Source organism: Verruconis gallopava (assembly GCF_000836295.1).
Source record: "Verruconis gallopava strain CBS 43764 unplaced genomic scaffold supercont1.13, whole genome shotgun sequence".
Classification (NCBI taxonomy): domain Eukaryota; kingdom Fungi; phylum Ascomycota; class Dothideomycetes; order Venturiales; family Sympoventuriaceae; genus Verruconis; species Verruconis gallopava.
Window position 1 is genome coordinate 314,033 of NW_015622149.1, and position 14,552 is coordinate 328,584.

Genomic DNA, 14,552 nt, shown 5'->3' on the forward strand with positions numbered 1-14,552 from the left:
TTGGACGCATGATATGTATACGTACATCCTTTGGAAGTTGGATGGCTAGTGTTGAAAATAGATCTTCATATATTTCACTTGCTGTCATGGGATCTGAATGCAGCGCCTTGCAGATTGGCAATTGATGCTCATTGTAATGGTCTAATCAAATTCGATATTGCGTGGATCTGATCTGAGAGCCTGACAGCTTTCTTTAGCTTCACCCGTTCTACTTGCTGGATTCTCCTTCTATAAAGAAAACCAACGAGGATGGCCTGGGGAGTATTGGATGACAAGCGGACACCCTTTCCATATGGGACCATAATTCTGGATCGCGTTGATTTGGTAGAACAACAACAGCAGAATCCGGGCAGCAAAGGTACATCGAAGGAGGCTATCAGCACAGTTCTCCACCCTCAGCCATCGACATCACCCAATGATCCTCTAAACTGGTCGCTCACTGTGAAAGCGAGCCTTCTCATGACGCTCATCGTAACCGTCACTGCCATCGGAGGAATTCACGGCATGTTAGGGACGGCAGGACGCATATTGGCCGAGGAATATGACGTGAGCTATGCAAATCTGGTTCGTACATTGCAAGCCCCTTCGATTGCTGCGGGAGCGATTGCCTTGTTTTTTTGGTCCGCTGTCGGTGCAATCTGGGGCAAGAGGCTACCCATCATGGTTGCGGTGATTGTGATCTGGATCACAATGTTCATCGGATACTTTGCAAACTCGCTGGCCTTTTACAGAGCGTTGAGCGTGGCCAGTAGTGTCTTCGGATCCGCACCCGAATTGCTCATCGCGCCAGTCATCACGGATCTGAGCTTCGTGCATCAAAGAGGGAAAATCATGGCAATCGTTTCAGTGGTTACACTTATTGGTATGGACTCTACGTATGCTTTCATTTTCTCTATACCGAACAGGCAGGTAGTTAACGAGCAGACAGTACTGTTATCTCAGGCAACATCATAGAAAATTTGGGTGTCAAGTACCTATACATCGTCAGCTTTGGCGTTATGGGGGTGTTGCTGTTCATGAACCTTTTTCTCCTTCGCGAAACAACTTTTCACCGGGGGAGAAGTGAAACCAACCTCATCAGAAGCTGCGATCGTGTTTATGACAGCGCTGTCAAAAACCCTCTCGTCTGGGGTAAGGTCGGTTCTGATTTCTATACGCCAAAGGAACATTTGCACGGCCAAGTGCCCGAGTCTCCGGCAGCGGAGCCAAAACGTCCCTGGACATGGTATCTTCGTGTCTACTATGGACGAGCTTCGAGCGGAAGTTTCATCAAGACTTTTTTTCAGCCCTTCTCACTGCTCATCTTCCCATCCGTGCTCTTCAGTGCGATGATGAATGGTGTAATACTTACCTGTTCTCTGATCAGTGGCGTAATCTCAGCACAAGTGCTACTCTATCCACCATACGATATTGAGCCCAATAAGCTTGCATATCTGAGCTTACCAGCAAGCGGCGCAGCCTTCATTGCGTCTGTCGTATCCGGCTATTTGAGCGATTGGATGATAAGGTGGATGTCGAAACGGAACGGTGGCGTATATGAACCAGAGTTCAGGCTACTCATGCTCATTCCTGCAGTCATCCTTTCAACTTCGGGTTTCCTGATACTGGGGCCTATGTACAAGCGTTACGCGCCTGTGTGGCAGATTGTGCTTGCAAACTTGCTCTTCAGTGTTGGTATGCCGTTTGGGACTTCAGCTTGCACGACATACATATTGGACACGATGCAAAAGCGGTCGAGTGAAGCATTTGTGGCTGCAACATTGTTCAAGAGCTTGCATGGCTTTCTGGCTACTTATTATGTGCCTGGGTGGTTTGCAAACAACGGTGCAAATGCTACATATCGATCGCTGGCAATCCTAAACATGGCGTTTGCAGCGTTGGCAATTCCGGTGTATTGTCTCGGGAAAAGGTGGAGAGGTGTGGTCAGTCGCAACACGTTTCTAAGAAAACATTTCGACCAGGACTTGTGAAAAAAAGGATACCCCACATGATGCTATAATAGCAACCAATGATGTTATTCACGCCAGTGTCTTTATTATTTGTCACACACGTACTCCACGAAACGACGTAGCATGTACGCGTACTCACAAGGTGCCGCCTGAGCGGACGGTGGAGTTGTGATTCGACGTTGCCGATTTGAAGCGACGTCTTCTAGAACCACGTCGCGTGCACCCCTACAGTTCGATCCGCAGTGTTCCAGGATCAACAGTATGTTCTAGCCGGCGGCGGTGGGCAAGGATCACGTCTATTTGCGGGTTCAACATCTTCGCGATTGCGCAGAAGTGGGGCGTCTTTCGCGATGATAGTAAGGTTGCAACTGGATGGATTGGGGCAACATGATAACGGTGATCGGGAGTAGTTGGAGATTACTCCCGCTTGGCAGGCGCGTCATGTTTGGCGTCCATGTCAAGGAGATGACGAGGCTGGTGTTGCGGCATGGTTGTCCGTTCGTTTATGGAGAAACAGTGGAGTTTGCGCAGATGATTGCGCAGGCTCGCGGCACGGGTCAGAGAGGACATCAGGACATCAACACGGTCGTGATTGTTGTGCGGGAGAAATGAGGTCGCAGCACGAGGTCCAGAGACCGCACATGGATGCCGAGCAAAAGGCGGGATTGAGTGTAACACCACGTTGCCACTTGTCGAGCCTGTTTTGCTTCCTGCGCGGTCAGTCCTGTGTGGTTGTCGGCAAGCCGTGTGGACCTTCTTGAAGCCTTCTAGTGGGCACGCGCGGGTCGAAGCGCGCTGCTATGCAGCGCCATGCACCGTTCCGTACTGCTAAGCCGATCCAAGCAGTCGAAGCATAACAAGATTGCGGTCGGGTGACAGCAAGTGGCCATCACGATTGGCATGCCAAACGCTGCCGAGGTGACGCCCTGGCACGACAAGCCCGCCGAAGCTTTTCTCAGCGTACGCGCCACGACGGGCCAGATCGCCACTGGCTTGGTCAGTTCAGTGGTTCTTTTTCCACAAGTCGGCGTTGAAAGAACGAAATCCTCATCGGCTTTGCACTCCATGCGGGGTTGAGCGTCGGCCCAGAGCGGCAGGTGCAATGAAGCTCTTGGGCTGCCGCTTCCGGATTGGTTGCTCGCACCTGCAGTGTTCGACCACCGTCGATCAGATTGCTCCTTCTCCCGCCACGCCTCCACGCGCCCGCGCTCCATCGCACGCTCGCTGTCGTTGCAAATCGCCATGTCAGATGTCGAGAACGACTTCGACTTGGTGAGCGACAACCAGTTCGCCACTCCTGTGTCACCTTGGCCGACCTCCCTGCAGTACCTTCGCGTCAAGTCGAGTCGCTGGGTAGGGCCCGGCGGCTGCATGCGCCGCCCATCCTTGCTGGAACAAGTTATAGCCCCGGAGGATCTGCTCTCCAGTTGATCAACTGTATCTCTATGATTCGCACGATCACGTTAAACGACGCTATTTCGAGCCGCTCTTATCAGCCAACCCCGGCTGTTTAGGAAATCACCGAACAGTTCGACGGTCAATATGTGACCCCGTCCAACTGTCTCGGCTGCGCTGTAACCCTGTTTCCCCATTTGAGATACACGCTGTCGATACTCCATTGAGCATCGCCTCCCGGCCGACGACTGCTACCGAAGGCATGGTTTACCGCGGAACAGCGAAGCCTTCAAGCTGAAGCTTTGTGACGACAAGACCTCTGGCCCATTGCCGGCTCTTATCGCTGTCAACACCGTGAGGCGACGATCGTGCTCCTTCCCGATGCGGTATCACGTCAATGCTCGTGTGCCACTTTGTTGCCGGTCCACAAGAATGAAGGCGGTTGTCCGTAGCTGCAGATCAGACCGTCGATAACATGAGCAGTCAGTTCGGTCTGACAACGGTTAACGACGGCATCCACAATCTCAAGAAGCGATAGCCCTTAGTCTTGTTGTGGCAGGCACGATTTGCTTGGCTGGCAATGCGGAGATCCATCCCAGTGCCTCGATGTGGTTCGATACCCTGATGAAACTAAAAGGTATAAACATGCACATCCCTCCCGCATGTAGCGTGTGTCGAGGATCGTCTTGAGCGTCCTGCACGGGAGGGCTACATTCCTCACTTCCTCAACATCACTGCCGCGTTCGAACCTTTCAGTTCCAACCATGGATAAGTTGCGAAGACCTTGGAAGTTTTCGCGTCGCGACACGGACGCCGTCCAGCTCGAAGGTGTTGGCTCCGCCTCCGGTGTTGAAACGATCGCGTATGATAAAGAAGTCCAATCTCAGGCCAAACAGGCCGACAGCGACACCAACAGCCAGGAAGTTAGAAACGCTGAGGCGGACTTAAAGAAATTCAGCGCCTTGCACGAGTTCGATCCAAATCTGCCATGTACGCAGTAGCTGGTCATTTTTTTTTTAAATACCGTGCATAGTTCTAATGCGACTGTAGCTGAAAAGCGCGATGCCATTCAAGGTGCTCTGGGTCACAAAGATGTCGAGGCCGAGCTCAACCTCGAGCATGAACTTGAAGAGAATTCCCCGTACCCGGAAGTCCGCGCCGCTGTGCGTGCGACGGACGAGGACGTCCCCTGCAATACTGTTCGCGCCTGGATCTTGGGCATGATCTTTGTCACAGTTGGGTCCGGTTGCAATATGTTATTCTCGCTTCGCAACCCAGCCATCCAGATTACGTCTATCGTCGCACAGCTGGTGTCCTATCCATTCGGCGTCGCCATGGCTAAGTTCTTGCCAAAGAAGAAGTTCCGAACGTTTGGTATCGAGTGGACCTTGAATCCTGGCCCTTTCAATATGAAAGAGCATACGCTTATCACCATCATGGCCAATGTATCCTTCGCGCAAGGCGCTGCATACTCGACTTATTCGTTGGAGTCTTTGATTGGATTCTACAAAGTTGACTACGGTTGGGGATTCGCCTTGCTTTTCACAATAACGACGCAAATGGTTGGTCTGGGCCTGGCGGGTATATTCCGACGATTCTTGGTTTACCCAGCATCTATGATATGGCCAGTCGTACTTCCTAACTGCGCTTTGTTCTACTCTCTTCATAGCAGGGAGAAACCAGACCCAGCGGAGACGAATGGGTGGTCCATTTCACGTTATAGGTACTTCATGTACGTGTTCATCGGTGCATTCATTTGGTACTGGTTCCCGGGCTTCATTTGGCAAGGACTTTCCGTCTTCGCGTTCGTCACGTGGATTCGACCGAATAACGTCATTATCAACCAGGTCTTTGGTGGCTTCACAGGCCTTTCAGTGATTCCACTCACTTTTGATTGGACCTACATTACAGCGTATATCCTCAGCCCTCTGATTCCACCATGGCATGCCATTGCAAATACCCTCATCGGCCTAGTATTCTTTGTGTGGGTCGCCGCCCCCGCCGTCCACTACACCAATACATGGTATGCCAAGTACCTGCCAATGTCCGACTCCACCAGTTACGACAACACAGGAAATACCTACAATGTCTCTCGGATCGTGACGCCTGAATACACGCTAGATGAGAAGAAATATGCGGAATACTCACCCCTCTTCTTATCCACGACTTTTGCCCTTACGTACGGCCTTAGCTTCGCTTCAATTATCAGTGTCATCGTTCATACGTACTTATACCATGGCAAAGAGATCTGGTACCGAATGAAGGCCGCACGCGATCAAGAGGACGATATTCACATGAAGTTGATGAAGAAGTACAAAGAAGTAAGTAAAGACGTTTCGGATCGCTTCGTGTCTATACGTTCTAACAAATTCCTTAGGCACCCGATTGGTGGTTCTTTGTCATATTCATTGTCATGCTGGCTTTGTCCTTTGTCACCGTGGTTCACTGGCCAACACACTTGACCTGGTGGGCGCTCATTATAGCCTTCATCATCTCATTTGTATGGATTGTGCCTCTGGGGATGGTCCAGGCCATCACAAATATTCAAATTGGACTGAATGTCTTCACTGAGTTCATTATTGGTTATATGCTTCCTGGTCGTCCGCTTGCCATGATGTCATTCAAGACATACGGCTATATCGCTATGTACCAGGGCTTGACTTACATCCAAGATCTAAAACTTGGACATTACATGAAAGTACCTCCACGGCCACTGTTCTTCGCTCAGTTCGTCGCGTCTTTGTGGAGTTGCGTGGTCCAAGTTGCGGTCTTGTACTGGGCTTTTGGCAACATTAAAGGCATTTGCGATGCCGAGCAGTCTGCCCGCTTTACCTGCCCCAACGGACGTGTGTTCTTCACTGCTTCCATCATTTGGGGCGTCATTGGTCCCAATCGGATGTTTTCAGGTTCCGGTATCTATAAAAACCTTCAGTATTTCTGGTTGATCGGTGCGCTCCTACCTGTTATTTTTTACTATGGCACCAAACGCTTCCCGAGAAGTCCGTTCCGATATCTTCATGCTCCGGTTATCTTTGGTGGGATAGGTTACATCCCTCCAGCAACTCCGCTCACTTACCTTTCCTGGGGAGTTGTGGGTTTCATATTCAACAAACTGATCAGGAACAGCAAGAGAGGTTGGTGGCTTACGTATAACTACGTTACCTCTGCCGCTTTGGATTCTGGATTGGCAGTTTCGACCATCATCATCTTCTTCGCGCTCCTCCTACCGCAAATTAACCCGCCGAGCTGGTGGGGCAACAATGTCGTCTCCTCTACGCTTGATGCGCAGGATGCTGCTATTCAGGTTGTCCTGCCAACAGGCAAGACATTTGGACCAACGCATTGGTGAGAATGTAGCGTGTGATGGAAGAATCTGACAAAAAAGGACTTAAAAATTAGTCATTTGATACTGCTCTTACCACGAGCTAAATTATGATGCGTGTAGCAAATTGATATTTCCTTTGAGCAGCATCGCTTCACTTGCTCAATTGCGTTTTGACTGCGATCAAAAGTCAAAATTGTCTACGTAGATATTTTCCTTTATTTTGAACTGGTCGCAGAAGAACAGAAAAATAAGAAGCTAGCTAGTTTTCTAGCGCGACGATGATGGTGTTGCTCTCGCCTTGCGTGCACTAATGCCTTGTGTCCTTGATGCCTGAATTTGGGGTGAATCAGCTGCATCCTGGGCACCATGCAAATCCGTCCTATGCGTGCATTTCGCCATCTTGCGTGCTTTCCCACTGAGCTTCAATATACGAGGCTCTGATCTTGCGAAATGGAATCTTTTGTCAATCGACTACAGGGACGTCCGGGGCCAAGCGGGCACGATTTAGTATCTTTGCCTCTCCACAGCATGCGGAATTCGGAGGAAACAACCCTGAACAATCGTTCTCTCCACGATGCTGAGGATGGAGACGACGATGGGGATGCTGACCCTCTCCTGCCCTCCGCAGCAGGCACTATCGAAAGAGTAAAGGCAGAGATAGAGCACGAACTTGGTTCCTCGGAAGGAGATACTGGATATGACCGTGAGTGACATTCTTCCGTTAATCTGCGACGCCTCTCACGAGCTTTCCGACTTACAACAAATTGCACTATTTCTCCAATCTCCTATTTCTTGGGGAGATTTCTTCCCCTCATAGGCCGTGAACGCAGGAGAATGTGTTTGCTTTTGCTCGCCGTCTGTTATTCATTCATTAAGTACGGAAATAGGCAAGTCGAAAATCATCAACAAGGCCATACAGGATATTGGCATGGGCAAATACCAGTGGCAGTTGTTTTCTTTGTGTGGAATGGGGTGGCTTGCCGACAAGTCCGTCACACTCGACGAATAGTTTGTGAATGTTCTCTAACAATCGTAGTCTTTGGATGCAAGGACTTGCTCTCGTGCTGCCGCAACTGACGCCAGAATTTGGCGTTTCTGTATCGCACATACGATACACGACCATGGTCACGTTCATTGGACTTTCCATTGGCAGCACTTTCTGGGGCATTGCATCAGACATCATTGGCCGAAAACCTGCGTTCAACATCACATTGTTGCTGTGCGGTTTGTTTGGAACCCTTGTAGCACTGGGCCCTACCTGGGCTATCACCGCTCTGCTGTTCGCATGTATGGGACTAGGAGTTGGCGGGAACCTTCCTGTGGACGGGGCACTATTTCTCGAGTTTTTACCGTTCGAGTCAAATAAGCTTCTAACTCTTCTCTCAGTCTGGTGGCCCGTCGGACAGCTAATCGCTTCAATTCGTATGTTCCTTCTCCGAGAGTTGTTCCCATTCTGATTAATGCACGTAGTCGCCTGGATGCTCATCCCGCGTTGGTCCTGCGATCCTGAGCTGATTCCTTGCTCGGGTTCATCTTCCGCGCCATGTTGCGCAAGCTCTGACAATAGAGGTTGGCGATTTTACATCGCGTCACTCGGTTTAACGACCCTGTTCATGTTTGTTTGTCGATTTTTCTTGTTCCGCCTCTATGAGTCACCAAAATATCTGCTCTCACGCGGGCGACAATCTGAAGCCGTTTCCGTGGTGCAGACCATTGCAAGGTACAATGGCACAAACACGTGGCTGACTGAGGACATACTTGTTGAGTTCGGCGATGACGTCGATGACGGTGCACCGAAACTGACGGTGATGGAAATTAACAAGCGAAACATGAGCAAATTCTCGCTTGATAAAGTGGGAGCACTATTTGCCGATCGCAGACTGGCAATCACGACTGTGCTGCTGTGGTTTATGTGGGCTGCCATTGGCATGGGATACCCGCTTTTCAACGCATTTCTCCCTCAATATTTAGAGCACGCTGGGGAAGATTCTGCCCCTGTCTCGGCTGATGTTGTAGGTTCTTGATCAAATTCTGTCCTGCATTGATGACAGCTGAATTTTTTACTCAGGCTTATCGAAACTTCTTTATCACGTCCATTGCTGCCGTTCCAGGTAGCATTATTGCCGCTTACACAGTGGATGTCAAGAGTCTCGGGCGTAAAGGGACAATGGCAATCTCTACACTGATAAGCGGCGTATTCCTCTATCTCTTCATAGTATCTGATGATCCCACTTACCAAATGATTTGTTCTGCTATAGAATCATTCTTCCAAGTAGGTTCATCAGGATTCTCTGGACTCGTCCAAGTCATTTTTTGTTTACCATCTTCCAGAACGTAATGTATGGGGTTTTGTATGCCTATACTCCTGAAGTTTTCCCCGCACCTTGCCGTGGCACAGGCACAGGAATAGCTTCGCTTTTGAATAGGATGGCAGGGATTACGGCGCCTATCATAGCTGCGCAAATGGGAGAGGTACATCCTTCAGCACCGATCCTCGCAGCAGGTGCTTGTTATCTTGCCGCCTCGGTGGCAATGATCTTGCTTCCGATTGAAACTCGAGGTATACAGAGCCTTTGATTCGTTAGGCATCTTCTGCTGGTCGATTATCGGAGATATCGTTCTGCAGAACGGCTCGGAGCCTACTGAAACATGCATGTCCATGCTGTTTCTAGCAATTACATGGTTAGAGTACCGAAGGATTATTTCAGAGATATTACTATTAAAGCTCTGGTATGATCAGCTGATCTACATAATATGGGACAATGATCTGATGTAGAGATAGATTGTAACCCAATAGCGATACCCAACCCTAACTTCCTTTGGAGACTTCGAGCCGTATCTCATGGGCGTCATGAAGCGTGGACTTTGATGGCATATTTGTGCTGGGGTCCAGCAAATTTGGCCCCCTTGCAGACAAACTCTATACAGCGCGTTCGAGTAAGATAGCGCTGTGCAGAGGGTGAATTCAGTGAATAAGAACGTAGAATTATTTCCGGTTGTAAGATTATTTGATCGAGAACTTTGTTGGACAGGGAGAGAGCCAATATCCTCAAGATCACTATTTATGTAGCGTAGCAGAAGAAGAAGAAGAAGAAGAAGAAGAAGAAGAAGAAGAAGAAGAAGTTGTATGAGTAGAATGCTTGCAAGTTTTCATGCGGAAGAAAGCGTAGACTTCCACTAACAACGTACTTGCAATTAAGACCGATACGGACTTCGGGAGTACGCGAAGCGACTCATTTGCCCGGCGAGGATACAATAACACGGCCGCTCTGGAGATATGTTAAATCGATGGAGCTCGGTAAAGCTTCGCTTTGCCATGCGTTCAACTTTAGCGATCTTCATATTGACAAGAATACTAATCCGTTGGTGTTGATCTGAGACAAGTAACGACGTTTGTTATCTTGATCTTTTCCCCTGCCACCGTATTCGTTGAGGGTGTGATTGAGATTGTACAGCTTGATCCAGGTGTCTGCGATTTATACGTCATGCTGGTCATCGAGATGGATCGCGGGAACCTTGTTGGCTTGGTATGCGTTCATATGTTTATCCAGTTTTGTGAGAACTTCAAAATAAATCAAGCGACTGATTGGAACATGAGCATCAATTTCGTAATTTTTTTCTTTTTTTATCTTTATAAAGAAAATTGACGAAAAGGCCGAAGGAAAAGACAAAGTGAGTCATTTTTAAACGACACCAAAAAAAAAAAACGTTCGTTATTTCTTTTTTAGGTTTTTGTTTTGGAGAAAACCTTTTTTAGATTGGAAATGGGTTTTTTGCCAAGACCGTGGCGGGGGATGTTAAGAAACGCGAACACCCCCAACTTCATGGTTGTCAACAAACCCTATCCCATCACATCTACTGTGCAGATCGTCCGTGACACTGTAAAACCCCAACTTCTTTATAACTATTACGGTCACTCGAAGGACTTGAGGCTAAAATCACTTGACGCGTTTCTCATCCTTCGACCACAATAGGACAAACATGGCGTCTACATCAGAGGATCAAAAGCAGCTATCCGCCGAGTCCAAGCAGAAGGAGTCCACATCGGACACGACCAAGCAAGGGACAGAGCAAAGTGAAAGCACGGAAGCCCCCCCTGTCAAGCGAGGACGAGGCCGACCTCGAAAGCCTGAGCATCTGCGGAAGACAAAGCCTTATGCGCCCACTGGTCGACCACGTGGCCGCCCAAGACTGCCGGAATCTATGAAGAAAACAAAGACCAAGTCATCTAGCGGAGCAGGTCGCGGTCGTCCCCTGGGTTCCACCAGTACCAAGGAGAAGAAAGTGAAGGCGACGACCACAACCGGTCGTGGTCGCGGACGCCCTCCAAAGCAGGCGGCCTTAGAAACCCCCAACTAATTCAACCTTTGTGCTCGGACGGAGAAGGGCTGAGGCTCTCCAACAGTATGACGAGCTAGATCAGCAACGGATTGGGAATTCCAGTCGACCATCAGGCCGAGGGTTCCGGGGATGTATACCATCATGGGTATCAACAGGGCGTTGGAGGCTTTACTGAACATGTCAACTGTATGGACTGCATCAATGATCTTTATTTCCATGTCGGATGGATCGCTTCTACTAGCCTGTTAGTCACGTGTCGTTAATGGAATACACTTAACCATGCTGCCATCTCAAATCTGCGGGAGCATCATCCTGCATCATTCCGCATCTGTTCTATGAGCTACGAATCGCACGGTGGAACTGCCTGGCCCACGATTCGTTCCACGTCTTGTCGCTTGGAAATTGCATGCCTGAGCAAACGGAATGTGCTTCTCATATGTCACGGGATTTGAGAATCTTCAAATATTAAAATTCCCCCTCAGGAGTGAAATTCTCCCGTTACTGTGTGTTTGATCGCCACTCGTTCGTCAACACTGCTGTACTTTTGCAATAACTTGCGTACGTCACTTTGTCAACTTTTGATCGAATGTGATAGTATTTAGCAGACTATACAGACATGGCATGAGAAGGCGACCCAGTTCATCTGCTCAATCGATAGAATCTTTCACAATGCCGACAGCATTCTAAGGACGGGCAAATACGTAGAGCGTCCGAATTTGGTGGTCAGAGTCTACCGTGTGTGAAGCGTCAGAAGCTGGTCTAGTCCCCGATTGGGCTTAGAAACCACAGCTCTCCCCTGCTGGTACAGTAGGCACTTCGCCATGGCAGATTGAAGCAAGGCAAGCTGAGACACGAGACATCAGCGAGGCGGTCCCTGTTCGGACGAACGTTTGCTCTAGAACCTAGGTTGTGGTTTTGCTGGCTAGATAGAAATCAATGCTGAACACAATCCGCCCCAGCGCAGACTGCGCCTAAGAGCGTGGTACTGACCAATCCTAGGGTTCATGTTTTCTTTCCTCTCTCCTTCGAAGACCGAGGCGTCGGGATCAAATGTCACGAAGAGATATCGAACATCACTACAGCGTCATCTAGATTGACAAGGGTTGGGGAAGGGAGATGATGGGTTTTTAAAGCCAGTCGGCAAAAGTCAGTAGAAGATGCCAACTGAGCCTTCAAGCCACGATCAAAGCAGCCTCGCCCTCAATGTCACAAAGACGGCAAATCGGTACGCTCTTTACCATCAGTGTTCCAATGGTTTTGGCTTGTTACGAAGCGAGCATGGTCGGGGCAGAATAACCAGCGGCTGCCCCGCCTACGCCGAAGACAAAATGGGCACTGGAACCCCCGTTCGGTTCGTCTTTGAGAGGCCCACGCATCGACGGATGCAGACTTGTTTTGAATCGAACTATCAATTTATGCAATATTAAATTTTATCTTCGCGGCCCCTTGGCCTATTTTCTAGGGTAGTGATTTGCATCTGCGCGGGGCTAGCGGCCTAGACACAGCACGCGTTGAGCTTGTCGTTAAGTCTGCGCCTGACAGGGCGCGTCATGTCGAACGTATGCTACAGGCCTTCGCATGGCCATTGTTAAGGCGAGTATATAATCATTGTGCAATGGACGGTATGGAACAGAACAACTTGAAGTCCGATCACATCGCATAGCTTCTAAGTCTACGACCATCAATGATGTCTACGGAACTCACTCAAACTTTTGAACATAACGGGTACAAGCTCAGATGGACGAGTCTTGGGCCTGAAAATGCTCAGCCCTTGGTCTTCATTCACGGAACGCCCTGGAATTCGCGATTATGGGCACCGATAGCACTCGCGGTTGTGCAGACACTCGAATACCGCGTCTATCTTTTTGACAATCCCGGGTACGGAGAATCACATGTGCGCACGGAGACAGCACGCGATGATCCGGAACATGTTTCTCTTGCAGATCAGGCTGCTGCTTTTGCGGCTATCGCAAAGGAATGCTGGAGGTTTGGAGAAGAAAAGAAACCAGTCGTGGTGGCGCATGATTTCGGCGGTATAATCTCCCTACGCGCAGCCTTGATACACGGGGTTCAGTACAAGGGGATTTTCCTCGCAGACCCCGTTGCGCTGCGACCAGTAGGTTCGCCGTTTTTTAAATTGGTCGGCAAGCATGCCGACGTCTTTAAAGCTGTTCCGCCTTCTGTCTTCGCTGGCCTTGTGCGATCCTACATTACCGAGGCGTCGTACAAACAAATGGCAGAATCTGTGCTGCAGGGATTGGTTGCACCTTGGATCCGTTCAGAAATGACGCGAGCCAACTTCGTCGCGCAAATTGCGCAGTGCGACCAGCAGCATATCGCGGACGTAGATGGACGCTACAAAGAGATCACTGCAATTACACCGGTCAAGATCCTTTGGGCAAAGGAGGATCGCTGGATCCGAGTGGAGACCGCGTACCAGCTCGCTGAAGCCATGGGCATACCGAAAAAAGAGGTATCGGTCATAGAGGGTGCCGGGCATCTGGTTCACCTTGATGCGCCAGAAAGGTTGACCGCCGAGATTGTCTGCTGGCTTATGGGACTGAAAAATCAATGTTAGAAAAGTGTCTACAAACGAATAGTTTCTGAATATGCTCTCCTTCCTTAGTATCAGATGTGGTGGTGAAGCATATCGAATGAGCTGCAATAAAGGATATGGATTGTTCAAACATTCCTCGCTAGAAAGTCTTCCATTTGTACGCATACAATCATGGTATCCCGCTAAATGTAACAAATCCGTTCAATTGATTTTAGGTGCAGCAACCATCAGATTCCATAGCATGATGTTGTAAATGTTTTTCTGCCACGTCGACTTCGTTTCATCGTCAATAGTAGGGGAAAGGACGTCTACATAACGGTGCAGACACAGCACTCGCACCATCCGCCGTCGCCAGTTGGGCATGCTACACAGCCCTGCTTGTGGCCCTTGATCATGCTCGACGTAGCGGAGCCGGTGGTGTTTGTTGTGGTAGAAGAGGTCGTTGAGCCAGGCATATTGTTTTGACTTGGGGAAGGGGATTGTATAGTGTTGCGAGGATATCTGTATACATGCTTTAGTACCATATTTCTATAGGGAGACTTGAGTTCAGGGCCATATCCTTACATACAGTCTGTGACGAAGCGAGGGTTTGAAAAATGATGTTCAGTCAGACTGAAGCTTGAACGTGGCGAGATTGTGAGAATCTTCAGAGGTCAATTTATGCTGCCTCTGGCCTTGAGACTTCAGCTTTGGCCAGGAATCGGCCAGGGAACTGATCATACGATGACGCAAAACATGTGGCTTGTCGCTGCTGTGCAAGCAGCGTCACACTTCAACTGCTCTGATTGGTTAGTCATGTTTCGATGCTTTTCTCACATCGCCCATCCCAACGGCTTTGTACAAGTGCATCTCCAGTCTCGGCAGCGTTCACAGTCTTCGATCGCCCTTTCTGGTCTTATGAGTCCTTTGGAACGTTGCTTTGAATTCTCACGCGCTTCGCTTGTCAGTCTACCAAGCAAAGATCGAGAACAGCAACCATAAACTG

At 49.3% G+C, this 14,552-nt stretch overlaps 4 protein-coding genes across 6 annotated transcripts; all 4 read left to right on the top strand.

Moving 5' to 3' along the window:
• Positions 1-249: 249 nt before the first annotated feature.
• On the top strand, positions 250-1,970 carry PV09_04593 (uncharacterized protein; the record flags this gene model as incomplete). The annotated part of the gene is made up of 2 exons (XM_016357964.1): positions 250-875; positions 929-1,970. The coding sequence occupies 2 exons, from the start codon at positions 250-252 to the stop codon at positions 1,968-1,970; spliced, it is 1,668 nt and encodes a 555-aa protein (XP_016214166.1).
• A 1,186-nt stretch (positions 1,971-3,156) lies between these two features.
• On the top strand, positions 3,157-6,811 carry PV09_04594. Of its 2 annotated transcripts, XM_016357965.1 has the most exons (3): positions 3,157-4,334; positions 4,395-5,665; positions 5,722-6,811. In XM_016357965.1, the coding sequence occupies exons 1-3, from the start codon at positions 4,109-4,111 to the stop codon at positions 6,691-6,693; spliced, it is 2,469 nt and encodes an 822-aa protein (XP_016214167.1). In that variant the 5' UTR covers positions 3,157-4,108; the 3' UTR covers positions 6,694-6,811. The 2 variants fall into 2 exon arrangements, with proteins under 2 accessions (XP_016214167.1, XP_016214168.1); XM_016357966.1 differs by having other exon boundaries at positions 3,157-5,665.
• A 250-nt stretch (positions 6,812-7,061) lies between these two features.
• Positions 7,062-9,790, top strand: PV09_04595. 2 transcript variants are annotated; one of them, XM_016357968.1, is made up of 7 exons: positions 7,062-7,372; positions 7,557-7,656; positions 7,706-8,091; positions 8,140-8,681; positions 8,738-8,941; positions 9,001-9,399; positions 9,452-9,790. In XM_016357968.1, exons 1-6 carry the CDS (start codon positions 7,120-7,122, stop codon positions 9,244-9,246), a joined length of 1,731 nt encoding a protein of 576 aa, XP_016214170.1. In that variant the 5' UTR covers positions 7,062-7,119; the 3' UTR covers positions 9,247-9,399; positions 9,452-9,790. The 2 variants fall into 2 exon arrangements, with proteins under 2 accessions (XP_016214170.1, XP_016214169.1); XM_016357967.1 differs by having other exon boundaries at positions 9,001-9,790.
• Positions 9,791-10,499: 709 nt separating this feature from the next.
• On the top strand, positions 10,500-11,387 carry PV09_04596 (uncharacterized protein). Its single transcript, XM_016357969.1, has one exon. The coding sequence runs from the start codon at positions 10,651-10,653 to the stop codon at positions 11,026-11,028; it is 378 nt and encodes a 125-aa protein (XP_016214171.1). The 5' UTR covers positions 10,500-10,650; the 3' UTR covers positions 11,029-11,387.
• The last annotated feature ends 3,165 nt before the right edge of the window (positions 11,388-14,552 follow it).